This window comes from Colossoma macropomum, unplaced genomic scaffold, assembly GCF_904425465.1.
Source record: "Colossoma macropomum unplaced genomic scaffold, Colossoma_macropomum, whole genome shotgun sequence".
NCBI classification, from domain to species: domain Eukaryota; kingdom Metazoa; phylum Chordata; class Actinopteri; order Characiformes; family Serrasalmidae; genus Colossoma; species Colossoma macropomum.
In genome coordinates, this window is record NW_023494798.1 from 12,156,132 (window position 1) to 12,183,122 (window position 26,991).

Below are 26,991 nucleotides of genomic sequence, written 5' to 3' on the forward strand. Positions count from 1 at the left end.
TTTACCAGGTGCTTTTTGCCATCTGTAGTCATGACCATGGGTTTGTAAGTGATCTCATAGGCCTTGTTCTGCTGGTAGGGCTCAATGACAAAGGAGGGTGAGGCACTCCAGTACTCGCCCTCAATTACTGGTTTCAGGCTCCAGTGCTGGTTTGTGCGGTTAGATAGGCTAAGAGACTGAGTGCACTGACTGCGTACCTGACATACAAAGTTTACCACCTGCAGGGGAGATAAAGAAAAGTATTAGCTCAACGGACAGTCATGATGCAGCTCCAGGATTTCATTTAATCTTTTATATTGTTGAAAAGTTAAGCTGGGCATGCACTACATGACTAACCAAACTTTAACAGATTTTGAAAACAGAGAGTATCATACACTTAACATCAGTGTTAATGGTCTTAACAGAATTTCTTGTTATTTTTTGTTAAGGTGCGCACACTGTATGATAAGGTAAAAAGTGGGTGTCACACATATAATGAGTTCTAGCTACAAAAAGCACTCAAAATCCCAGATCACCCCATTATCACATGATACAAAATAGTCTGGACTGGACCTGCCTGTGCTTTCATGCACACACAAGAAGCATAGCAAAAATGCAAAGTGGGGATGAATTTATGATTGAGACACAGGTATCACAAAGAGAGCTGAAAGACTATTTTACTACAAACTGGCAGCTGACTTCAAAGTGATTAGTAAGATAGTAAGTCTTTGCCTATATTTAACAAGCAGAATCTCTGTTTCCAAAGTCTGCTGCACATGTGGCCTGCATACACGTCTCTTTGCCTTTTTTCTCCACTTTTCTATCTCTATCACTGGCTGTTGTCTGAGCTACTTTTTCAGTCTGCATCGCTGACCATCTCACGCTGCATCATAACACACTAGTAACATTTTTGACCATCTCACAGTCCAGAGCTCAACTGGAAGACTGAAGTTTGTCTTGTTTGCCTTCTCACTCTTCCAGATCATCTGCATCCTCAATCGTTCTATTGAACACCTGACTGGGAATATTGCTTCAGATTGTGAACATTTGTTGGAAGGGACAAATTGGGGTTAAAATCCAAGTTAAAAATCATGTAGTGTAGGCCCAGCTTTAGATAAAACAGACCAAACATGTTCCATTAAAATAATTATATTTATGTGATAAGCAACCCTCAGGGTCACAATCTATCTGCATAAATAAGTAAAACACTGTTAACTATCAATACATGTTGATTAGCTTGAGGCAAGAATCTTACCTGATTGGCAACTGGTGGGGTGATGCAAGAGCCAGCCAGGGTGAGGGTCACAGGCTTGCCTCCTTCGATGGAGCAGTAGAGGTTATCATAACGCACATCCTGCCTCACCTTAACTGGAGCAAAGGTCACCTCCAAAGGTACCTCCATTCCTGGGGAGATATAGCCCTCAGCAGGAGAGATACTGAAGTCCGGAGCAAAGCACTTCACATCCCACTGGAACCTGATATAAACACATGTACACGTCAGTCTGAAAATAGTGGGTTTGGAATATGTACGGTAATGTGAATGTGGAACATCTTTTGTGGAAGGACGGTACTATACAAGTAATAAAGGTCTTACATGAGAATTTTGCTGGACTTTATTTTATTACACTATATATGTGTAATAAAATGTGTATATGACAAAAGAATAAAAAGTACACATTTAGTGAATCAATAAAACAATTATATGAACCAAAAATGTAATAGTATTAGCATGGTGAAAAAAAAGAATAGGATTCAATATCCCTCTAAAGCAAGTGAATTGGCAATAGCAAAAAAAAATCAGCTTCGATTCTCTCTTTAGAGCACACGTAGAAAAGCTGACATGTGAATGTATGTGTGTATGTACTTAGCCCCGATGTCGCCCGTGTTCTGTAGGACAATGCGGCGTGTGGCTTGGCAGCGCTGGGCTACAGCCCCAAAGGCCAGGTAGTCCTGGTCCAGTGTGACCTCCATGCCCTGGCAGCAGCCCTTCAGCACCAGCAGGGGTCTCATGGTGCCTAAACACTTCAGTTGCAGCTCCTCGCTGAAAGGAGCCATGCGCTTCAGAGGAGTGAAGACCACCTCCACCATACATCTCCCCCCTCCACCCTGCAGGGTCACCTCCCACTCCGGACGCAGGGACAGAACCTGGAGAGTGTAAGACATATAAAGCTATATAAAGTCTCTACTGCAAGAACTTCCCAGGAACCAGCAACTTTTAGGCATATTTCTAATCAGAACAAATCTTAGTTCCTGAGCTGTAATCCCAAAACAGGTAGTTTTGTGTGGATGAGGAACTATTGGAGCGGAGCTGGGGTAGATAATATGACAATGTTTATTGTTACTGTGATAAAGGACATCATAGCACTTTGTCAGTACATTTGTCAGTATATATTGTCATTACTTCAAGAACACTGACTGACTGCATATTTCATTACAAAGAGAGCATCTGTTCTATTTAACTGGATTTAGGGCAGCACAGTATGTTAAACTTTGAACAAAATCATTGCACTATAGTTTTGATAGTATTTTCTGAAATGTTTCACTGAGGTTTTTCGCTTCTGTTCCAACCTGTTAAACCTCAGAAAAACTAAATGTCATAATGCAAATATCGTGAGTTGCGAAAATGTCTTGAAATATTGTGATATTATATTTTTGCTATATCGCCCAGCCCTAAAGTGGAGCTTGCTATACCTGATTGAACTTCAGAGCCTGGATACTGGCAGAGCAAGTGAGAAAGGACAACCAGTGATTAAAATCGAAAAACCAGAATACAGAAGAAAACGTGCAGTTATGAGGCTGAACTGGGATATGCAACTGAGAAAGGCAATAAACATTTTAATAAAAATATTTTAAGCATTTTTATTTCTACAATTCAGGTTTTGTCTTTTAAAGTTTTTTTTTATTGTTTAAATACTGGAACACTTAGATGTTGACAAAAACTGCATATTCAGGATGTTCTGTGCATATACAAAAACATAGTGTGCAAAACAGTGAACAAATGTGTTCATTGCTATTATTCAATTGATATTGTTTAATGAACATATTTATAGGTCTGATAAAATTAAAAGTCAAATTTTCATTTGTAAATTTACAGTAAATTACTAGCTACTGAGTTGCACTAGTTTTACAGTTCTGTGAAAATACAAGACAATTTGTTGCACAAAAAAGTAATGCAAGTAGTAGCCAGTAATTTACTGTAATTTTACAGTGAAATTCCTTACAGTGCAGTCTTTACCTCTTCCATATTTGTTATTTTTCTGTACTTTTGCTTTGTGCTAAAATTACATAACTGCCACACAGTTTGTGCAGTGCAACAGGGGTTTATTCAGGAACTGTGTAGTTCTCGGTCAGAATAGGATAACTATAGGTGGGAATGCACTTATAGTGATGGTGGACGTCACACATAGCAAAGAAGGAATGTATGTGTGCATGTATGTGTTTACGTGTCCTACCCTAGAGTCCAACAGAGCGTGTGCCGAGGGTGTGAACAGGAGAGAGAAGGTCAGCGACGAGTGACTGTTGTTGATCAAAGGGATTAGTTTCCTGCTCTTTTGGCCCACCTGCAGGGCTCCCAGCTTCACAACCTTGTGTTTTGGATCTTCAACATCAATCTAAGAAAGACAGACACAAACCATAGAGTCTGAGAGTTGATCCTTCAAGAGCGTCTATGAATGCAACCTTTTACAAGCAGATCAGACTGTACTGTGCAAAAGGCCATGAAGTTCATTCAGTCCAGATAAAAGATGCAGGATGACATGAAGGCCTTTCACAGTGCATCAAAGATTCCTCACCTTCATCTCAATTCCTTGCCCCAGGATTTCCACTATCTGTTTGGCACACTCGTTGATTTCAAAGACCACCTTCTCGTGGTAGCGCACAGTTTCTCTGGGGTAGAATGTGAAAAGCACCTCCATGCAACCACCTGGGGGTAGCACCTCAGGAGTGAAGCTCACTTCCAGAACAGGGGTGGAAGAGTATAAGCAGTCCACGCTGTGAAAAATGAAGAATAAATATGTCATTAAAAATATGAACACTGCCACAAAAAATGGCCAATAATGAGTACAAATTGTACCTTAAACCAGATCTTCAAATTCTCTACCTGATTCCTCTCTCCCCTTTATTCCTGATGAGCAGTGTCTGTGTTGCAGGTACCATGCCAGCAGAGTAGATGAAATTTGTTCCAAAGTTGTACTTGAGGAAAGAAAACTCCAGGCCTGGGGCAATGGCTGAACCCAGCAAAGAACAATGAAAAACTGGGCCATTCTTTACCTACAGAGGAAAAGCAAAAAAATGATCAGAAGATACAGCATAGAGAATGTGAAAAAAAAGACATAAAAGAGAGATGTAAAAGAAACCAAACTGAAAGTAAGAAAAAGAGAAAGACAAAGTGGGAGTGGGAGAGAAGGAGAGAAAAAGAGACACTGAGCTAGGCAACCACCTTGATTGAGAAGCCCATGTCTTTGAGAGTGCATTTCTGCAGGGGAAAGAAGCTGAGGTTGCAGCGATTATGTCCTCCCACAGGCACCACAGCTGTTCGCGGCTCCACCTGCAGGTGACGCTGCAGTTCTGCGGGCCCTGTTAGCTCATATTGCATGTCCAGGATGAACTTTCCAGGGTTGGACACCACAAAGGCACAGGTGGACTTATCACTTAGCTCCACCTGTCCAAAAGGAACAAATGAAACAGAGGCTAAAAGCTTTCCACAACAGATGGCTTCTTCAAAGCATCTAAATGGAAATCAAGCAAACTGCGTGCCAAGACAAACTGATTAAAGACAGTAAAAAATGGACTTTAAACAACAATGTGTGCAGTGCAGGCTCAGATCAGTTTACAGGCTGGGGAAATTATTATTTTTTTTTCCCTCAAGTTTCCATATTGCTTGTTGGTTTCAACACGTCAACCACTATGGACTTTCTTCAGATTAGCCTCACAGAGACCTCTATCTTCCATAGCTCACCACTTTAAAGTCCACAAGATGAACGTCAGTAGGTGAAAGCTCAGTGAAGGCTCCCTCTGGACTCTCATACTGAACACAGGTGTTCATGCTATAGCACTCTGCCTTCACATTCAAGGTGAGTGGCTGGACCTTCCCTCTGACCACTATGAGCAGATTAAACACCACGGGTCCTTCTTGCATGGGCACGAAGGTTATGACCAGGGGAAGCCTGCCAGACAAACACATACATATGTATTTAATACATTGTTTTCATCAAAATTAAACTATTAGTGACAGATCTGTGGCTTCTCCTGCATTACTTTAGGTCAGACTTTAGTGTTTCAGCAACTCACTTGTCTTTAGGAGCTATTGTCCCTTGCATGGGCTCCAGCAGCAGGCTGTCTCTGAAGGCCTCTGAGTGGCGAGAAGCCTCCTCAATGGAGAAGCTAAAGGGTCGGTCTTCTCTATTCACCACATACACTGTTTTACGGGTCTCATGACCTGCATGCACACACGCACACGCTTAACAATGACTTTCTGTCATTCTAATCTTACGCAGAGCTGCCTAGTATTGCTGTTATGCTAATTGGAAAGATCTTTTTAGCCATGTGGTTGTATTTGTATACTCTTCTTCAATACCACAAATCTTTAGGATCTAACTTCTTTTTCTGTGTTTTCTACTTATCAACTCTCACACCAAGTTTGACACTTAATTGGTATCTCACCGATAAAAAGGCTGCCCAGATTAAGGTGAGCATGATCAATGTACACAACTGGTTCGTTAGCAGTGCCCACTAGCAGAAAGGGCACAGACAGCTTATGCTCTGGGATTAAGAAGGTCCAGAAGGACTCCACCAGATCCAGCTCCTTGGCCTGGAATTTAAATGAAACCTGGAGGAAAGTATTAAGAAAGATCATTATTGTGAAATCCAGTATTAATAGGATAGCTTGAATAGATTCAAGACAGATGTGTTTAACTGAATACAATACATAGCTAGCTAAAATACAATGAGAAACATTAAAGGCTTATTTCCAATATTTTTCTTGGATTTTATTTTTTCCCCTCAGATCCACTTATAGCGTTTGTGTGGTTTTATGTGCCAAAAACAGTGACAATTCAATTTACATGACCATTTCCAGCCTCTCTTATCCCTTAGAATGAAACAGGCTGTTATGTTGGAATTTTAATTGGTTAGCGCAAATAAATGTATCTACATACATGTGTGAAAAAATAAGTTGAATGACTATTTGGTAGCATGCAACATGTAGGACTCTAACTCACTGACATCCCCAGTGGGTTAGAGTCCCAGAGTCCTCCCAGCTGTTTCTGGTTTTGGGGGTCTTCTGACTTCATTGATTTTGATGATAATTTAGATTGCTGCATTATGAATTTCTATCCAGTCTACAGGCATTTTTAGCATGAGTAAACACAAGACGTCGCATAATACTTCAGAGCTCACTTTGCTCACTTATATTATCAAAAACCTGTGAACCAGTTCCAGAGAGGCCATACATGTCCAAGACACCACTGAGCCAGTGTGTGATATCTTCTGTGATATCTTCTCAAAATCATCTGTGAATGGCAATTCTGTCCCCCCCACTCTTTGCAGATTGTCTGCAATTTCTTTGGCTGTTATTTTGGAATGTTTTTTTTTTCTGTCATCAGTTGATGCTCTCTTCCTTAAATGATCTGGTTGTCACTGTTCGCTTATTCCTCCTGCAGTCTTTCTTTTTCAAATAATCTTACACTGATGGTTCTGCAGTGCCCAGCTGTGCGGCAAAACTTTTAATCGCCTCTTCCAAATGGCTTGCTTTTCCATCATAGGCATTTCTTTACTTTTCTTCTTGGTTTATGCGTTTTGAGTCAAAAGGTAAAACCCAACTCCAATGGCTACAAGCAATCCTGCACCATGCACAACTCTTTAATTTATAGGTGTGCAATGAAAAGACCATCAATCACATGTGATTAGAAACACCTGTCATCCATTTGTGCCAATACTTAGGCTCAGTTGAAGGTGGAGATTAACCCACCATATAACACTGTTCTGAGAAGATTAAAGCTGTATGAAAAACACTGTGCAGGAATACTGATACTCTGTACTTTAGCCTTATGTTCATCTTTTGATCTGCATCTGCAACACACACTTCATAAATATGCAACATCGGTGTGATTGCTGCAAAGCACTGCTCTTATGAAGCATCAAAAACCATTGTGCCCCCTTGTGGAGAATTTTGCATGCTAAACGTGTGTGAGCAAATAAGTCACAAGCCAGGTCCATGAGGGGTTTCACATCTAAAAATACCCAAACTTACTTCACTGTCCTAATACTTGATGTTTCATTGTTATACATCCTACCTCCACCTTCTTGCCAGGCTGAATGGTGTTCTTTGGTGTGAGGCAGGTAAAGGGTTTAGCTTCTGTATCTTCACATCTCCATAAAAATGAGTATGGCTTGTTGGTGGGATTCACAATACTGAACTCCCTGAGGTGAAAATGAAGCATGAGAATTAAGCCCACAGTTGCTACCACTAAGCAAAAGATTATATAACTGATATGAATGATTTCTCACCTGCAGATAACTGTGCCAACCCCTACGGATGTAAACTGTATGACTTTAGTGTTGGGATCCAGGGTGGCCATGGGTGGGGCTCCATGGGGGTCACAGAGTTCAGGGCTGCGTCGGTTGCCACTGAGGTAATCCGAGTTATCCAGGTGGAAATGGCAATAAGGCAGCAAGCTGCGGCCGCTCACGGCAATCACAGGACCTTGCTTGTCCTTCAAATTGGGGATGCTAGCAACACAAATCAATTTGCATGGTTACATATAGAAGGTGATATCACAGGCCCTACCAGTACTAGAAACTGTACTATTGCAACCGAATTAGGCTAATAGGGACTGACTAGCATGATCTTACATAATGCCAAGAAGCCTGTGCTAACTTCAATTTATTACTAGCAGTGTAGTCATTGTTGGATGAAGTACAGAGTTTTAGTCTAGGTAGTAACCTGTTATAAAAGAAGTGCATCTAAATAGGCCACAGAAAGTATTTCCTAATTCTTTAAAAGGACATTATTTTTGTATATTCTGTAAGCAGACAGGTCATTGGGAAAAGATGTTTTGGTAAGAGCAGCATCAAAAGACAAACCTGCAGAGCAGCCTGGCCTCATACTCAGCCACTTCCAGGGGAGAGAAGCGAATGCGGAAGGTCTGGCTGGCTCCAGGATGGATGAGCCCCATGCTAGGGTCCACACTGAAGGGGGGTAGCTCTGGGTCTCCCAGCAGAAGAGAAGACACGCTTGCCAGAGAGCTGGCTGGCCGCAGACCTGTCCGACTGCCCTGAGCAGAGCGAGGGGTCATGTCTGTACATAGAAAATCAAACAAACTTAAATTCTAACAAGATTACTTCATTAATGTGACTGTGATCAAATGATACACAGCCCCCTCCAGTACTATTGCACCCCTGGTAAAGATGAGTAAAAAGGGTTATAAGAAATTTGTCTTTTGGTGTATTAGCTTAACAACACACTACAAAAAAATCCTACCTTGAAGTAAATTTATTCTGAGAAAAGAAATCCCTTATCCCGAAATACTTATTTGTTACAAACTACATGTGTAACAACTATTGGCACCCCTCAAATTCTTACAAAATCTACCTTTTTTTCCAATAATATTTTATCTTTTTTAAGTTGATCAGAGTGCCTAGGAACTTTCAAGCAGTGATCCATGACTTCCTGTTTCACTGAGGTATATCCCTTAGTCATTCACCAAATGGGAAAAACAGAAAACACATAAAGGAAAGTAAGTCAGGGAATGGCTGTAAAAATGGCTACTTGCCTATATACCCATATCTACACTTAGGGCAATAATTAAAATGTTCCAATTAACAGGAACTGTGACAAACTTGCCACCAACAGATTATTCGGGAGGCATGCCAGGAAAAAGCGTTTCCTGTCATCCAACCACAAACGTAAGTGCCTGGAGTTTGCCAAACTCTACTGGGACTTTCTAAGGTCGGATGAAATGAAAATTGAGCTTTTTGGCAACAAAGACTCAAGGTGGGTTTGGCGTGAAAAAGAAGGATGACTACACTGAAAAGAACCTGATGCTCACTGTTAAGTATGGTAGCAGATCAGTGATGTTGTGGGGCTGTTTTTCCTCCAAAGGCCCTGGGAACCTTGTTAAGGTACCTGGCGTCATGGGCAGTAAATACCAGGATATTTTAAATCAAAATCTGTCTTCCTCTCACAAGAAACTAAACATGGGTTGTCACTGGATTTTTATGCAGGACGATGATCCAAAACATCAATTGACAAAATCAATTCTGCCATGGCCATCACAGTCCCCTGATCTAAACCCCATAGAAAAATCTGTGGGGTGAGCTAAAGAGGAGAGTGCACATGAGAGAGGACCAAGGATCCTGGAGAGGAATGGTCTCAAATTACCTGCTCTTTATTCTATAGCCTTATGAGATATAGGAGAAGACTGAGTGCTGTTTTATTGGCAAAGGGAGATTGTACAAAATATTAAATGCAGGGGTGCCAATAATTTTGGCACATGTGGTTTTGTTAAAAATTTCTCGGTGAGAGATTTTTTTTCTCAGAATACATTTGCTTCAATTAAAGGCTGGATTTTTCTCAATTTTTCAATGTGACATTAAGCTAATACACCAAAAGGTGAATTTCTTATAACTCTTTTTAGTTATAATTACCAGAGGTGCCAATAATTGAGGAGGGGGCTGTATATATTTTAACATAGATGTCAAGTTCTATGGATGTCAAGGCATTATGAGTATGAGAGGCATATGGCGTATGAAGAACAGAAACACTGAATTTAGCTCTCAGTCAAACACGGATTGATTTCTGTACTACTGCACACTGAAAGGTTACCTCCATGATTAAAGCACATGGTCTTCCCAGAGGTCTCCATCATAACCTGCCAGGAGTACTTCAGTTCCACTGTGCCTTTGTTGGCCATCTGCATCCTGAATTCATTATATTAATTTATTCACATTGAAGTGTATTAAGGGGATACCCAACAGTAATAACATTACTAATGAAGAATGATAATAAGCAAGGGCCACTTAATGAATTAAATCCATAGAATTCTCATTAGTTTTCAATTAGTGATTGTTAGTCAAATAATTATTTTGTTTGGGTATTCTTTTACAGGACTACTAAAATAGAATTTTAATCATCATACATACTGGAAGACTCTGGTCTGGTACAGCATAGTGTCCGTGAAGTGGATGGATTCAGCATGACACTCAAGCGTGGCGTAATCACATGTGGCACTGATCCTCAGTTCTAGCTCTCTAGAGGAGTTCTCCACCACCAAGTGGGCAGGCTCTGGATCAGTCTCTACCACCTAATCACACAACACAACAACCATTTCACTTTCTCTGCAACAGGAGATTCAACTGCTGATGGTCTCCCTGCATTTTTTGGCTATACAATAGTCTGATTAAGTGAGAGACATACTAGGATAATGTATGTTATAATTTTTGGATATAGCCACGTTCTTATTTTGGATAGCTCTGAAGTAAATTATACAACACATGAAGGTTATTAATGTTGCGGAAGCCTAAAGGTTAATGCACTGAGAAGTTTAACACTTGAAGACTCATTCATCAAACATGCGCAAGTGCAGGGTAAACCGTGTCTACACGCGTTGAGACGCACAGTATATGGTGCTCGTATAATGGGACTGCTGATTTAGGTTCATAATTATAAAGTAAAATCAGGATCTCATGATTGTGAAGATGCAGGGGTGGTTGACCTTTCTTGAAGCTTGAAAAATGTGTTTTAATTAGAGTGTTTTAATGACAAGGTGTTTTTGCTTTTAAATTATTTCACTTTGTTGATATCAGAAATTCAGTGTGTTTATTAAATAATTATATTCTTATTGGATTCCTAGTAGTGGAAATTTAATTGTTACATGTTCAAATGTAATTCTTACATGAAAGAAGTACTTTTATATATAAGAACTAAATTTTACTTGTTAAAGTTAATTCAATTGTTCACATGTTCCATATTTTACTTTAGGTTACCAGCACATTTTAAAGGAAAGTTGTACCATGTATATATGCCATTTCCAGGCATTTCTTTATGTAAATGTGCCGTTAGCAGGCCTAGTGCAGAATGTGTACCATTTTGTCCTACATGTGCATGTTTGATAACTGCCAATTTTCTACTGCTCACTGACAGTTCTTACGTACCAATTTAGAACACGTTTTATACACACTCTGATAAATAAGGCCCTATAACCAGCTCTCACTATACTTCTCAAACAGATGAAGATTACACATTAGCTGATAGTAAATTTGATTCGATGTTACACAAAAACATTTGGTTTACTCAAGAACAAATTAAATTAATGGTATTAGATTTCATGTGTTATCTTTTCAGTAAATAAAAATCACTAACTAGCACTGATATTTGATGAGCCAAGACTCAGAATAGTCATCACTCTCATGCTCATCCCCTCACCTTCTTCTTAGCTGGCTGCTGGGATAAGGCCTGCTTGCCCACATCCACCCACTTTATGGTTCGGCGGAGGTCATCCCAATCTGGCACTTGGTCTACAGGCTGCTGGAAGGTTATCCGGCAGAGTTTACACTTCACAACCTGTTCTCTCAGCACCATAGGCTGCTCTGAACAGAAGCTCACTGTAATCTCCTTGGTGCAGCCAGCATGGAGGTGGCCCGTCTGGGGGGAGAAGCGCAGCTGCGGGCCATCAGGAGGCCACTCGAAGCGCAGCACTTCCACATTGTTGTGGTTGCTCATGGTGAAAGTCTCATGGTAAAGGCGGCCTACGTGGCAGTCTCCAAAGTGCAGGAGGTCAGACCAGGCTGTGGGTGGTGCTTGATAGGAAAAACGAGAGCAATGATGGGGATAAAGAGGATAAAGGCATTCTACATATTTCTGAGTCCTGGACAAAAGTCTCTCTGGACCCCCACCCCTCTCTCGAGTTTAAAACTGGAAACTAAAGTAAACTGTTTAATCCGAGGCCTCTCTTCGTGGGGACCCAAAGTAGTCAGTTTCACTACTTCCCCAGCTGTGACATCCCTGTTCTACTGTATTTTCTAATGACTTCAGTAGCAACCTTTTCTTTTGTTGTTCATTTTTTTGGCTAACAGGCTTTCTATGAAGAAAACAATTAAGTAACAGGTCACACTCACCTTCAGTGCTGTCCTGGTCTTGTGCAATCTTGCTGCTGATATTGTCTAAAGAGATGATGTCATGGTAGCCCTCACCCAGCAGCTGTACAAGTGTCTCTTCATATTGGTTGTCTTGTACCGCCAGTCGCATGCTGGCCTCAAAACTCTGAGCCATCACAGGGCGGAATTCCACCTCAAACTCCGCCTGCTGCCCAGCTGTTAGGGTTAAGTGTGCTAAATGAGCCGTCTGCCTCACTGTAAAGGAGAGCTCACAGAATTAATATATACAGTACTGTGCATGTCTTAGGTATCTGAGAAAATGATAAAGCCATTTATTTAGGCATTTATTTTTTCAAAACCAATACAAATAAACAATATAATGTGTCCTTGAGGGAGTCTAGTATGTATAGTTACCATCAAATACCTAAATGAGTAATCAATTCCTCATTAACTTACATCTGTTCTGCTGATGGAATTTAACAAATCCATGTGATGGCTGTGACATGAACCAATCCTGTTATGTTTCACTGTAGTCGTAATTACTTGTAATTATTCTAATGTTATATTGTGTTTTTACTGGCACATACATACTGCCAAGAGTTTCAAATATATATATTTTTTTTATCAGGAACATCATTAACATACTGATTATCTGAATGGTGTTCAATAAAGAGGCTGCTGAGAATACATGAATTTTCATTCCAAAATTACATATCCATTTGTCACAATTATGTGTATAAGTTTTTGAAAAAACATAACAGATGACTAGTAATGGAAACCAAATTTTTATATCTCTAAAAAGGTGGTATTCATCATCATGTAGTATTCATATTCATAAATCCCACTCCATATATATATATATATATATATATATATATATATATATATATATATATTTTACTTTTGTGATGGCCTGGAGGTAGAGCTACCGTGGAACCATAGACATGTACCAAGTGCTCCTCACCCTGATTACTTGACAGCTGTAGCAAATCAGGGGAGGAGCAAGGATCCCACCTTAGACTCCCTCTCAGAGAGAAGAAAGATATCTCAGGTTGGAGAGCCCAGAGAGTGTATTTCAGATGGTTCAGATGCGATGTTTTGTTTTCATATTGTGACATTAAAAGCACTGCTATTCAGTAAACCTTTTCATTAAATGTTATTAAAAGCTCCACCATTGAGTCGTGCTCAGCCTTTTTTTTCAAGAGTCCTCACTTAGCCTCCCAGTCCCCTGTCACAGTCTGTACAGATGTGAATACAAATATTCTGTGAGTTTTGAATTGTGTGAATACAGCCTTGCAACCCACCTGTTTCAGGGTCACTTGTTACGGGTGAGGAGGAGATTCGGCTGCATGTAGTGTTTGAAGCTGCCCGAAGTGCAAACGCTCCCATCTTGTCAAGTAGATCAATGGTTACCTGTTAAGAGTTATGAGGGCAGATATCACCTTGGTGAGTATCTCAACCAGATGACAAAACTGCCCTACTAACCAGTGTCAGCCTTTTAATCATTCACCTTACCTGTGCAGACACATTGCTGATGTTCTTGATGACCAGAGGAAGGGTCTGTTCTCTGCCTATCAGTAGTCGTTTGAACTGCAGCACCGGCTGTCCTCGGCCAGTCCTCTGGGCTGGTTTCGCAACAGTGATACAAGGCAAATTGCCTTCTCCCACCAAATCAAACACCAGCACTTTGCTCTTGCCTACAGGGAGGAGACTTAAAAAGACGAGCAAAAATTTCAGATTTCAGACTCAGAAGAAAAAAAAATTCAATGTCAAAATCTCCTACACACAGTAGTTAGATCCTCTGCATTAGATCATGCAGACACCTACCCACTTGCCCCCTCTAGAGCTGCTTCAAACACTGCAAAATAGGTCTGCATGGTCTGAGGAGAGAAGGTAATTGTAGCAAAGGCGTATGAGTAGCTAGGGATAGTCATTCGTGTAGGGGTCAGCTCAAATGCCTCAGAGCTGCGCACAGATGTCTGAAAGAGTCAGGAAACTTAAGTTAACAGGATCAAAATCACTAAAGCAGTATTTTCTCAATGTCAGTAGTTACAACACATATGTACACACCTTATTAAGAACAGCTTTGACCTGCAGACTGAGATCACACGGCACTTTAGTAGGGTTGGAGAGGCGGAAGCGGGCTTTGGCTGACCGGCCTACCAGTACATTGTTGAAGATGAACTTGTTCTCATCTTGGACATAGATGCCCATAGCGTCCCGATACTGCTCACAGTGTAACATGTTACTGTTCTTACACAGTCGGTGCTCCTCAAAGATGGAAGCAATGTCCTTACAGGCTATTTCTGCCAAAAGACAGACAGTGTGAAGAATAATGTGAATGTAAGTAAAGATAAAAAATCACTTGATTATATACATCATTAGAGTGATCAAAATTACTTTTTATATGGAAAAGACAGCAAAGACATCAGACATTTACTCATTAGCATAATCTGAATTTCTGAATGAGAATGTCATCATGTAGCTTTGTGCATGTAGTCGAAAGAATAGCAAATAAGGATTGTAGCATATTTGTTTCCCTAGTTAAACTATAAAATTGAAAAATACTCACAGAATCAGGCAGGAATATTACACAATAGAACATTAGCAGAGTACTATGATGCAGAATCAGCAAAAGAGGACAATGAGTTAGAGCTAGCACAGATGTGGCTAAGCCACTATAATTTTCCATTCACTACAAACCTGGCATGCAGACTTCTGCTATCAGACTGTAAGGAATCCCTCCTGGGCTGTCAGAAGGGTCTCGGTCAGTGATGTCCACCACTAGGCACTCTTGCCAGTAGCCAGCCTGCTCCGCAACACAGTCCACAGTGACCACTTGCTGGCCACCAGGGGACAGGATGCCAAAACTTGGCGATAAGGAGAACACCCCCATAGTCAAACGGGTCTGCAAGAATTTCAATAAAAGAGATCAAGTACTGTTTGGTTCACATGGATTTTTTAAAATAAGCAAAAGCTATTTGTGACTCATCTGCTAATAGCTAAACTATCTAGATAAATCATCACCCTGCGAACTAACAAAAGCATCTACATTTCCTCTCAAAACAAGCTGTAACATTGCAGCATGAGACCAAGATGACTACATTTAAGGACGAGTGGGAACATGGAATAAGTCACTTTATTTTCATGTTCACCCTGAGTTCACATGATGAAAATAATGTTACTGAATTACTGAAAGTAATAAATACATTCTGATGTAGGGTCAAATTTGAGCAAATAACACAAAGGCAATTAATCGTGATTTACTACACAAAATGATTAATCACAGGTTTTTCATCATTTGATCTGCCTACACTGAAACAAATGTTGCTTTGAATTTGCTTGATTCATAGGTATTGATGAACTTTACTTGATTGAGATCAGTTCTACATGAATAAAATACATTACATTAACAAAATTCTTGCCAAAAGTAAAGTGAACAACGGTAAATGTGTTGATGTAATATATTTCATTAATGTGAAACCAATGTACATGCCACATTTGAATCAAGTAAACTCAAAGCAACAGTTTTTCGGTGTAGGCTGGACATGGGAAATAAATATAAATATAAATTTTGTGAATAATTGCTTTGTCTGGTTATAAACTTTGGTCTAAAGCCATGGTGTATTGTCTTTCTTTCTGTTTTTGCTATCTGTGCAGGCTCTAGCTTGCTAACCAGCAAGCAAGCAGAGTAAAATGCTGAAGTTAAATCAGCAGTCATGTATCACAGATGGAGTAATTTGCAACATAAACCTTCTATGAACATAACAAATATAGTTTTGTTATAATATTTTATTACAGTATTTGAATATATATTGTATATTTTTCAAATATTAAGTCATAAACAGCTTACTCATAAACAGCTCTGTTCACTAATTTTTGAGGCTGGAACAAATAATTGTGACATATAATAATTTCTGGCCAAGTTCTGCTGCGGAAGTTGACATTTGCATTCACTCGATTCTTCGATCCTCCAAGGACTCATCTGACATACTTCATTTGAGCTGATAAAGTAACAAAATGGCTCTTACGATAGTGCTGTCGATTCCCCTGAGGAGCAAAAGCATGTTAAAAAAAGTACTGAAATAGGCAGATAGACTATCCTCTACCTGGGTGGGCACAGTAACCTCTTTCTGGAAGGAGTCAGACCGCCGTAGTTTGACAGCAGTAGATGGTTTTGCAGAGTGGCTGTCTCTTGATGGCTTCTTCCCCATACTATAAGAGATAAGACTTTCAGTCAGAGAGGACTCACAAAAGAAAGAGAAAAAGAAGTCTTGATGAGTAACGCCTAATCTTCATACCCTCTTCTCACTGTGGGAACTGGGAGATCTTTACATGTTCTGGAAATGGCGAAACGGATCTCAAAGTCACACTGGTTCTCCACAGTGAGGGTTCGCATCTTGCGAGAGCCATAGACCAGAGCACCAAAGTTGATGTCATTTGGAGGGGTGATGCTGTATTTGGAGAAAAGACACTGTGCAGATACTTTGATGGGTATGATGGCTATGGTTTCTCCACCCTCTGCTACATTCGGCTCAATAACCTGTAGCAAAAGATTATTAACCAATTACAGTAGGGAAAATGTCACACTACAGTGATTGGTCAGATGTCATAAGAAGGGAAGGTCTCCTGACCTGGCAGCGTAGGATTGGCTGCTCTTTGATGGACACCTCCTTATTGTGGCGAAAGATGAACTGGACGGGGGTAGGCCGGTCATTGGGGTACAATGAGCCTTTCTGGGGCGTAACAGTAAAGATGGAGTTGATATCATTAATTCCAAGCTCTGTGGACTCCAGCATGAACCTGCAATCATGAAATTCCAGCAATATCATCCCACGTTGCACCTATCACCATCTTAAATACATGTATAATACATGATGAAATGCATACTGGACTGCCTGTGTATGTACATAGACCTCTGAAGTCGCGCAACATTCTGTAGTCACATCACGCCCATATTTGGAAATCTGGGTCTAAGCAAGTTTTTTCTCTGACAAAAATAAATGGCATGTTCAAAAAATGCTGCTATTGTATGCTGCCCCGTGGCAAACAAAAATGCCCCACACCTGATATGATTTGACTTGTGTACATTTTTCCCGAGTGTCCCTAGATACTCTGAATTACGAGGTCGTTTAGCAGTCAAACCGTGAAAAATGCTACATAGATTCTACAAGCAAACTAACACTCCTGCACACTGAAATGATGTCTTGTAAAAGAAAGTCTATTATGAAACTTTAACACTATTATACACCAACACCAACTACTCAAACTCAGACCACTGCTAATGTCATGTAACTGCCACACTTTACAAAGCTTGCTGGTTTGTGTGGGTATTTTGGTGAGGTCACTAGTCTTATAATGTCAGTAGTAGTGTTAGATTGTATAGTGTATACCGTAATGCCAGTATGGCAAAATGTATAGGCTTTGGAACATTTTCATTTACCACAGGGTGCAAGACAATTTTCCAAAAAGGCATTCATTTCAGTCATAGCAAAAACCATTTTAGGCCTGGAGCTCCTAATATGAGCATAATACTGACTAAAGTGTAATGACATGACTTTAGAGGTTTATTGGATGCCTATGTACAATATGAATATGAGTGTGAACGTACCTGTAGGCTATTTCATATTTGCCTTTGTTTTTCAGATTAGCCAATAACTTCACTTCTTCTCCTACTTTGACTGTTCCAAAGTCCAGATCACCATCTGCACCTGCAAATTAAAATTTGTTATCAAAATAAAATAAAAATGTTCAATGGATATAATGCACCTATGGGCTGCTGGCTGAAAGACTGAAGGTACCTTTAGAAAAGGTGATGCCCAGAGCTACATCGTAAGCTTCTGCCATGATCTGAATGTTTTCTGTGTGGACGATACCAAGAACATTCTCCACATCTGACACCTGAACAGCACACACACATATACACACACACACACACACACACTCACTTAGACAAAAAGTAGTTTAACAGCAAACCTCAATGCATGCTTCATTCAGAACCATAACCACATAATATAAACATACAATTACTACAATGCATGGAGATGCAACTATTAGTGAGTTACACTGGTGTTTAAACGATTGGCTGTCATGTTACCTCTAGACGTATGGCTTTCTTTAGGATGATGGGTTTCTTGGCTCGGAAGTGTATGAGAAGGGAGAACTCGGAGTGGGGCATGACGATGCCCTGATCCTGTGATACACTAAATTCATCACCCAGAATCTCCAAGCCGCTCAGCCTCCAGGCCACTGGCAGGGCGGTGGGGTTCCGCAGGCACAGGCTCCGTGTGTCCCTCCTGGAGTAACACACCCGTGGAAATCAGCAACACAATAATCATGATCTTCACTACACACTAACAGAATAACAAACAGTCTTGATAAACATAATCACATTTGCTATAAAAGATGATAAACCATTAGCATAAGACAGATGTATTTGACAGGTGGTAATACTGGGTAAATATTATAGTTAATATTATATAGATCAACAAAGTTTCACAATAAACATTTAAACATTTAATCAAAACAATACAAAAGTTTACAGCAGCAACAAATGCTAATGTCAAAGCTAATGCTGTCAGAATTAACTAACCTGTCTTCAGATGAACACTAATATGTATTATAAACTAAATGAGTGAAATGCAATGGTGCAGACCTGTGAAGGAGAATCTTGTCAAAGTGGAGTTGTTTGCGCTCCACCTCTAGCTCTGGCCAGACTCCTCTGCAGACAAACCGGAAGATGGCTGGTTCTGGATTCTCCTTAATGCAGCACACCACACTATCTTCTATGAGGCCTGGGGTGGTGGGGTATGCCAATACTCTGAGCTCCTGCAAACCCACAGCAGTCTTAGAGACATATACTTCACATGGAACAAGATCTAGTGTTGCATGAACTGCCACAGTACTGGAATTAAGTCTATCTCTGTAGGGGTTAACTCAGATCATTTGACACCTTATGACTTTCATGAAACACTACACAGTCAAAAAATGGATTTGTTTTGAATGGTACATCAGTACGAGAACAGTAACACCTACTTTTTTCTCATTGGGCTTGAGGATCATGCTTGGTGGGTCCAGGAGGTACGTGGTGGCCTTAGTGTCATGCTGGAAGCAGAAATGAACCTCTGCCTCCACTGGGGAGTTGTTGTGCATTACTAGTGTCTCTGTGTTTTCTGGGTACTTCCTTTCTTTATATCTATGCAAAGTAAGTAACGTTAGTTTTTTCATAATAGATTGTTTACAAACTTTGAAGCACTTTACCGCCAAAAAGTTTCCAAACATTGTCACAACAACTGCCTTGGTTTGGTCACAAAACAGAACAGTTTTATATAAGCTATAAACATTTCTTATCCAATTCTAGAAGTGAAAACTGTCAGGGAGGTTTGGCAACAGATTGTTTGCAAAATTATGAATTACATGCCTCTCAGCCAATCACAACTATCTCTAAACACTCCTTCCTGCACCAAAAACTTCCAGAGAACACCTCAAAACAAGCCCGCTGTGAGAATATCGCTGGCAGTAAATTAGTCAGAATTATTAGGCAAAGAAATGGTGGAAAGGTGTTACTGATTAACATATAATGCCAGGCACACACTAAACTGATCATCTAGAGGGTTATGTTGCTTTTATTACACTCCTGAAGGTGAAAAAGTTTTGGATAATGTGGAAGACCACACTCACAGTTATTACCTATTAATAGGCAGACTTATGCTGGTTCTAAGGGAAGCTAAACTTTATCTTACTTCATCTTTATGACTTTATCTAACTTTATCTTATTCGTTAAAAATAATTTTAATATTATATCTAAATATAAATAATGTTACAGGGAATATTAAGATCAGTCAGCTAACTAGTTAACTTTTCCCAGTTTAGCTGCTGAGAATTTGTACGACAATCATATCACATGACATTCATACACAACATTATTTGTATTGTTTAATTAAAGTTTGCTGAAAGACCTTATGTAAAAGATGAGTCCTCTTGAGCACTGATTATCTCCTCAACATCTAACATTGCTCTGACTAGCTACAGGGCTAGCTATAGCATTAGCTCATCTGAAGGGGCAGCTTCTGTCACTCCTCATTAGACATGAAAACCTACCCTTTTAACATTGAGTATCTAGACTATTTCACCGATCTGATCAATGTAAACATGATTTCCAGAGTCCTTTTTTTGTTTATATTTATATTTTGTCAGTATTGTGGCATATATATGTACTAAACATCTCGTAAATCCAACTTATTTTTAAAAGAAAAAAAAATATTTTTAAAAGCTATGGATGTTACCAGGTAGCCTGTACTGGAAGGTTGACAGACATAGCAACAATAATTATGGTAGGTGGGGCTTTCCCAGAATTCTGCAAACAATCAATTAATTAATGAACAGAAAAACAATCAGATGTGGCATAATGCTGATTTAAACAGCCTGTTCGTGTGAACAATGAGGCAGCCCCTGTACCTGTCTCTGGTCTTCCCACAAAGCAGTGGGCCAAAGTCATATAGGCCTGAGCGGATGATGTATGCCTTCTGCAAGCCATTCTCAGGTTGCAAGACCTTCTTACAGTGAGCAAACACTGTCCTGTCAAATACACATACACATGCAGAAACATTATGAACATAATCAACAGGTCCCTGATATGAGCTGCAGCCACCAGCCTATTGCCTGTTCTCTATTTGCAATTGCAACTTACTTATGGTCTTTGCTGATAGATGGGTAGGCGCAGATGCCTCTGAGGTAGAGTTGATAGCAGCGCTTGGTTCCCATCACCTCAAAGCTGAGCACTTGATCAAACTCTCCCTTAACAGATGAGTTGAACCAAATCCTCAAGGTCACCTCTCCACTCGCTGGCACGACCCAACGGAAATGAGTGAGCCTTTTTGGTGATCCACCACAGAAGCAGCAAACCAATAACAAAGATGAAAAATGGTTGTTGAGCTTTTCTGGATGTTGTATTTGTGTTTGAAATTATGGCTTTAGGTCAGTGTGTGCATGTGTCTTCACTGTGAAAAAAAGAAGTCTTTTCACAGGAACACAGGAAAATTATACGTGAAAATATAAGAAGCTGAGAGAAAAATCATAAAATTACAGCAATAAATTTTAAAAGTAAATGGCAGCATTTGACAGCATTCATGTGAAATGCAATTTTGTTCGCTCTTCTTCCTTATTCATAAAGCTTATATAATGTATTCGTGTATAGGACAAAAAATAGACTGTTTTGTCCTATACATCACAATTGCGGAATATTCATTTTTTTCATTTTATAATAATTTTGTCAGTTAATTTAAAATAGCAGTGGCAGCTCTATGTCAGGTTTCACTGTAAAACTGTGTCATCCAAAGAAAAATAAATATTAATATCTGTAACAAGCTTCAAATAAAACATATCAAATATCCGTGTTTAATCTAGAACTGCCAAAAAGGGTCATGTGCACCACTGTTAGCTTAACACTAACATAATACTATGAATCCCTGTGGGATTCCACGCTAGTGGATAATTGATAATAACCATTATCAAAGCAGTGTTTTTCTTGTCTCGTTTTTGACAGTTTCGAAATTTTTGGACCATCTAAATGCCTAGCTCTAATAGTCACAGATCTCTATAGTAGTTGGGTGTGTGTGTTTTTAAAACACCCTGTACCTTGGACCACGCTCTGACTGGCTGTCCACAGATCTGGCCTGGTCAGTTTCAGGGAAAGGGGTGACTGTGATGAGTGGAGTAGAAAGAGATTCTACACTCTTGCCTCCTTTCTTAGCTGGAGTTCGTCTTTTTTCTTTTGTGCTTTCTTTGGGTTGCTCTTCCTTTACCAAAGCCTTTTTACCTTTTCCTCTGGTTGGACTTGCAACCTCATCCTGGTAAGCAAATAACCAAACAGTTATTTCACTTATTCACTAAAATGGTCTTTTTAAAGAGATGGACATTTTTTAAAGAAACATAACATTGTGTTTGTACCTTGACGGACACAATGGGACTCTGGGCCTCCACCTCCAATTCTGCCTCCTTCTTCTCCTCAGCCATGTCCTCCAGAGATGAGGGCACCAAGAGACTGAAGCAGCTAAGCTGGGGACTGGGACCCAATCTCCTTTTGGGATATGGGACCACTGAAAACAGCATGGGAGGAGGGATTGGTGGGCCACTAGGTCCAAGCCCCAACCCATCCAAAACCTATGTTGATGAGCAGGGAAAACATCAAGACGTCTCAAGATTGGCAACTTTCAGCAATAGTTTTTGATGGCTGTGAATGCACTCACAAAGAACACTGTACTATGGGGATTGATGTAATCAGAATGTCAGAATTTGAAAGTGTTAAGTGGCACTTCACTTGGTGAAAGCTCATATTAAAATGTCTACAAAAATTAGCATTAAATCAATCTTGCACTACCTCCTCCAAGGATGGCAGCTTTAAGCTTTGGAGAAGTTCGGCCTCACTCTGCTGCTCCTTCTCAGTGACAGAGATGCAGATATGGGGAATGACCTCCAGCACCGGTTCCCTCTCTAAAGCCTCTGTGTCACCAAGCACCAAGTGTGTTTGGCTGGGCGGTGGCGTCAGGAGCTCGGCTTTTGGCTTCTCCTTTTCCTGCCGCTCTCGCTCCACTTTCTCTTTCTCCCGCTCCTTCTTGGCCTTCTTTCCAGAGGGTGCCTGACGCTCAGTGGCCTCCTCAGGCTCCTGAGGCTGCTCCTCAGAGAAGAGGGACTGCAGCAGGAGGCCCTGGGCTCGGTCCCAGTACTGCAGCACATGCTGGATCTGTGCTTGGCTTTGCTCATAGAGGCGGAAGCGAAAGAGCAGTTGCCTGTCGGCCTCAGTGCCCTATTAACATCAGACCAGACAGAGGTGGAATTACTGCAGGGGGTTTACTACAAGAGTGAGGAAATTTACACAATATATACACAATGAAACCATCTTCTTTTGATAATTTCTTACTAATAGCTTATTGAAATAAGCAGAGAAATTCTGTGCAAAAAACCTTTCAATCATTACCACATGCTTATGTTTTTTAAGTGGAAGAGAAACTAACTATAATAGTTGTGTTGTGGAGAAAAAATATCTTTTGAATTCTTGTCATGCTCACATCTAAACAAATAAACTATAAAAAAAAACTGCAGAACAGAATCTGTTTATATAAAATACAAATGAATGTAATTGCAATTCATTACATAACCATGTAATTAATTATGTAATTATGTTGTTAATTCCAAACAGAAGAGCAAATTTACTATAATAGCTCTATAAATCTAAATATTACAAGGCTTAGGAACTCTGAATCAGAGGTTCTCAAACCAGTCCTCTGGGACCCCTTCAATCTCTAATGTAATATCTCAGGAAAAAGGAATAACTTGTACTTAATAGCCATTTAGACCGGAAATTAAATACATGTAAGGTGTCTGACTTTTGCACAGTGCTGTATTTGGTTACCAAATGGTCCCCATTTGTCCTCTATCCCTATGTGCTGTGAGTTGAATTCAGGCTGTCTGGGGGACCCTGAGGATCAGTTTGAGATGATGAATCCTGATGATTCATTGCCAGGCTACTCCACCTAGAAACAACTAAGCATTTGCTATGATACAGTGTCTGAAATAAGCAAAAACAACTATGGTTGTTTGTGAGCTAAGTGTGGTCAATGTTACTACATTATCAACAATTGTTATTAAAGACAAGAAAGAGGCTAGGCTTGGTATTATCTAGTTGGTACAAAAAGTTCTCACATGATCTTCTAAAATAAAGCATGGAAAATAAAGATTCAGCATGGACCTAGCGTTGACTGACCAGCTCTGTCTCCAAATCGTCTGGTGGCAGCGGAGAATCTTCGTGGCCAGCTAGCTTGCAGTCTTTGGCTTTCTTCTTCTTGCCTCCCTCATCAAGATCTCTGCCACTCTCCAGAGGTGAGTCTGTGGTATCTTTGCCATCCATGTATGACATCTGTCTCTCCTCCCTAGAGTACTCGTCCAGTTTGGATTCAGAGCGCAACACAAAAGCTGACTGTAGAGAGAGCAGACTTAATGAACGGAGAACGTTCAGCTACTTTGCAGTCTTATCTCAGGTATGTTTCTTGACAGCTGCAGCTCTAACCTGTTTCACTCCAAGCTGGCTTCTCTTTCCTAAGACATCTTCTTTAGAGGTCTCTTTTTTTCCTTTCTTGTTCTTCTTCCTCATCTCCTCCTCCTCTTGCAGCCTCTTCAACTCCTCCTGCTGCTTCTTCTCCTCCTGCTCCCGCTGTAGCCTCTCCTGCTCCCTATAGCAATTCCATAATTAAATTTTTAGCTGCAGCCTATTACTTCTCACTTATAGCCAAGGATGGCTCCTGGTAGAGTCACACGTTGGATTTGATCAGGTTAAGAAGTCATTTCACAAACATGTCGGGATCGAACTGGGTTCAAATTTTATGTTCGGCTTATTGCTCGCCTCCCACTTTTAACAGATTTTACTCCATAGTTTGTTCTTCCACTCTACCTTTAATTACTTTTTAACATTTTTTAATCTGGCATGCTGAAACCACTTGTGTCGTTGCATCGAGGTCCCCAAGGCCCACACTCATGAGAAAATAGATGTGTGATTCTGGGGAATACAGTTAAGTGCAGCCTAAAGGATAATTATATTTAGTTTGCTGTATGTTTAATATATGTAATGTGCTATGTAAAGAACGAGAACTTAAGGATTTAACAGGTGAAAGTGAACATCTTATAATATCAGCTCTGCATGGCGTGAGACAAGCATATTACTCAAAAAGTTTGAGGTGCTTGGATAGAAAGTCACCAGGCTATATTTGGGTTTGGGCCAGAATTTCAGGCCCAATCAAAGCTTTAGCTCCTGGACAAATCTCTACAAAAGCCTCCTCAGTGACACATAACGTTCCATATATGTTAAAGGAGTCATCGGCCACTATTCGGCTGGTATCTGTCTATCCTGGTTGTCAGAGGCCCCTCGACATTGGCCCCATTAGTTCAACGAATAATTTATCTTGGCTTACAGTACTTCAAAAAGCTGGAAAACAAGAAACAGTTTCCAAGATCCTCTAAGAAACTTAACACCATGCCAATTCACCAGTGAACGTACTGTTCATTTTTAGTGTTACTTAGACTTAGACATATTGGTCAAAACAATGAAACTTCTAAAAACATAAAGTCTAATTACCGACATAACTCTTCAGATATACAGGGTTCACTAACTTTTCTTCTTTTATTGGACAGAAAGTTATTTTTTTTGCTGTAAGCAAACTGAAACTGCCATAGAGCAGTGAGTTACCTGCGTTTGTTCTCCCTCAGCACCTCCAGGTGTTGGCGGTTTATGCGTTCTTTTTCTTCCTCAGGCAGTTCATCATACTCTTCCTCATCCATCTCCTGCTGTCGGAGCTGTTCTCTCTCCATTTGCTCCCTTTGCAAGGCCTCTGGCCACATATACACACAGTTTTTACTGTTAACAGCACTTATTACTTATTTATTTATTCATCCATTCATCACTCTACACTACATCTGCATCTGTAGGGCCATAACAATAACACTGCCAGTGTGATATGGAGTGTATACAGTAATATTCTCATTTTGTCTTTCACTTTGCACAATATCTTTCTGATTATCTGTCTGATTCTCCAACCTCCCTGTCTTTCTCTTTCATCTCCATCCCTCCATTTTTTCATGTTCTCCATACTCCCCCTCCTCACCGGCTGCCTCCGCCTGCTCTCTTTCTCTGGCTTTGAAAGCGTAGTAGCTGTTGTTGAGGTTGATCACGTAGATGTGCCTGCGGTTGTTGAAGGCTTTGAGGACTATCTGGAGCACAGAGCTTGGAGAGCAGCAATACAGCGTCTCCAAACCGTCAATCACAACACCACGGTGACAGTCGCTAAGCTACAACAGTGAATGCATAATTAGCATACATCAAGTAAGTAAGCATTTTGTTCGTCACAAACGACAGTGTCAGCTGTACAGTTAAAAAAGGAACTGATGACTGGAAGATGTCAACCTCAAAGTATGCTAAATAATGCAGTCATCTGTGGCGGGGATTTGGGCTAGTTACCTGTAGTCTCTCTGACAGGATCTCTATCAGCAGATCATCAGGTAATACGCTGCTCACAGCTCCCAGCTCACCCATCTGACTTGCACTCTCACTTGGAAGCCTCTGAACCTGACCAGCCTGGACACAAGCCAATGAAATGCAATTACTCATACAGTTTACTCAAATATATAACTGTGGAAATGTCAGAGACCCCCTTCATTTATGCAATTTCCAGTCAAAACAGCCATTAAGCATGAATTTATTCATTTTTGTTAGCATCAGAAAAACAATATATTAAGCAGAGAAGTACACAAAACCCTCAATATTTAAAAAAAATTAAGATAGATTTCATTACTTAGTGTGTCCATCTTTTGCCTTTATTACCACTTACCATATTACCATTTTTTCACAAGACTTGCCTTCAGTTTTTCAAAGACATCTGCACTAATACTTTTCCACACCTTCAAAATTCAGTCTTAGAAGGTGGATGCATTTTCTCCTTGTTGAATTGAGACTCTGGGGTGGTCAGTCCACTGTTCTGAGCTCACCAGCAGTTTCTTTGTTCGATTTTCAAATTTTATATCAAGTCTATTCCCTTTTTTAAGTAATGGCTTCATACTTTCAGACCCAAAGTATTGAGTTGTCTTGAAGAAACAGCTGAAGCAAGAGTGGAGCTTGATTTTCTCCTGTCTCTCAAAGATGAAATTTTAGGTGCTGTTTATCTGATAGTGACAGTTTTGGTGGTCTCAGATGGTTGTTAGGAGTCATATTTTCTTTGGATATTTTAATCATTTTATGAAGACCAGTTTTCATAATGAAGACCGGTTTTGTAAACTTTATTCTTTTCTACTCATTTTCCCTCAACTTTCCCCTTCCATGTGCCTTTCAATTTATCTTCAATCTAATCTTCTCAGAAATATTAATAACATTTTTCC

The 26,991-nt window shown here is 40.2% G+C and overlaps 1 protein-coding gene across 1 annotated transcript in view; it reads right to left on the reverse strand.

Annotated features, from left to right (window-relative positions):
• The window catches only part of hydin (HYDIN axonemal central pair apparatus protein), a 110,378-nt gene that overhangs the window by 4,235 nt on the left and 79,152 nt on the right, over window positions 1–26,991 (reverse strand). The window contains 41 exon segments of the mRNA XM_036585802.1: window positions 6–218; window positions 1,235–1,454; window positions 1,844–2,124; window positions 3,432–3,590; window positions 3,771–3,969; window positions 4,079–4,248; window positions 4,418–4,639; window positions 4,937–5,144; window positions 5,269–5,416; window positions 5,641–5,806; window positions 7,272–7,398; window positions 7,486–7,707; window positions 8,062–8,275; window positions 9,803–9,897; window positions 10,120–10,280; window positions 11,402–11,763; window positions 12,094–12,327; window positions 13,377–13,485; window positions 13,588–13,783; window positions 13,900–14,051; window positions 14,143–14,378; window positions 14,776–14,980; window positions 16,182–16,302; window positions 16,374–16,615; window positions 16,707–16,875; window positions 17,684–17,783; window positions 17,874–17,973; window positions 18,170–18,368; window positions 18,728–18,900; window positions 19,108–19,267; window positions 20,530–20,649; window positions 20,762–20,944; window positions 21,709–21,920; window positions 22,021–22,233; window positions 22,451–22,876; window positions 23,834–24,046; window positions 24,137–24,299; window positions 25,310–25,451; window positions 25,725–25,908; window positions 26,078–26,194; window positions 26,268–26,270. Of these exon segments, the coding sequence (XP_036441695.1) occupies window positions 6–218; window positions 1,235–1,454; window positions 1,844–2,124; window positions 3,432–3,590; window positions 3,771–3,969; window positions 4,079–4,248; window positions 4,418–4,639; window positions 4,937–5,144; window positions 5,269–5,416; window positions 5,641–5,806; window positions 7,272–7,398; window positions 7,486–7,707; window positions 8,062–8,275; window positions 9,803–9,897; window positions 10,120–10,280; window positions 11,402–11,763; window positions 12,094–12,327; window positions 13,377–13,485; window positions 13,588–13,783; window positions 13,900–14,051; window positions 14,143–14,378; window positions 14,776–14,980; window positions 16,182–16,302; window positions 16,374–16,615; window positions 16,707–16,875; window positions 17,684–17,783; window positions 17,874–17,973; window positions 18,170–18,368; window positions 18,728–18,900; window positions 19,108–19,267; window positions 20,530–20,649; window positions 20,762–20,944; window positions 21,709–21,920; window positions 22,021–22,233; window positions 22,451–22,876; window positions 23,834–24,046; window positions 24,137–24,299; window positions 25,310–25,451; window positions 25,725–25,908; window positions 26,078–26,194; window positions 26,268–26,270 (7,539 nt within the window).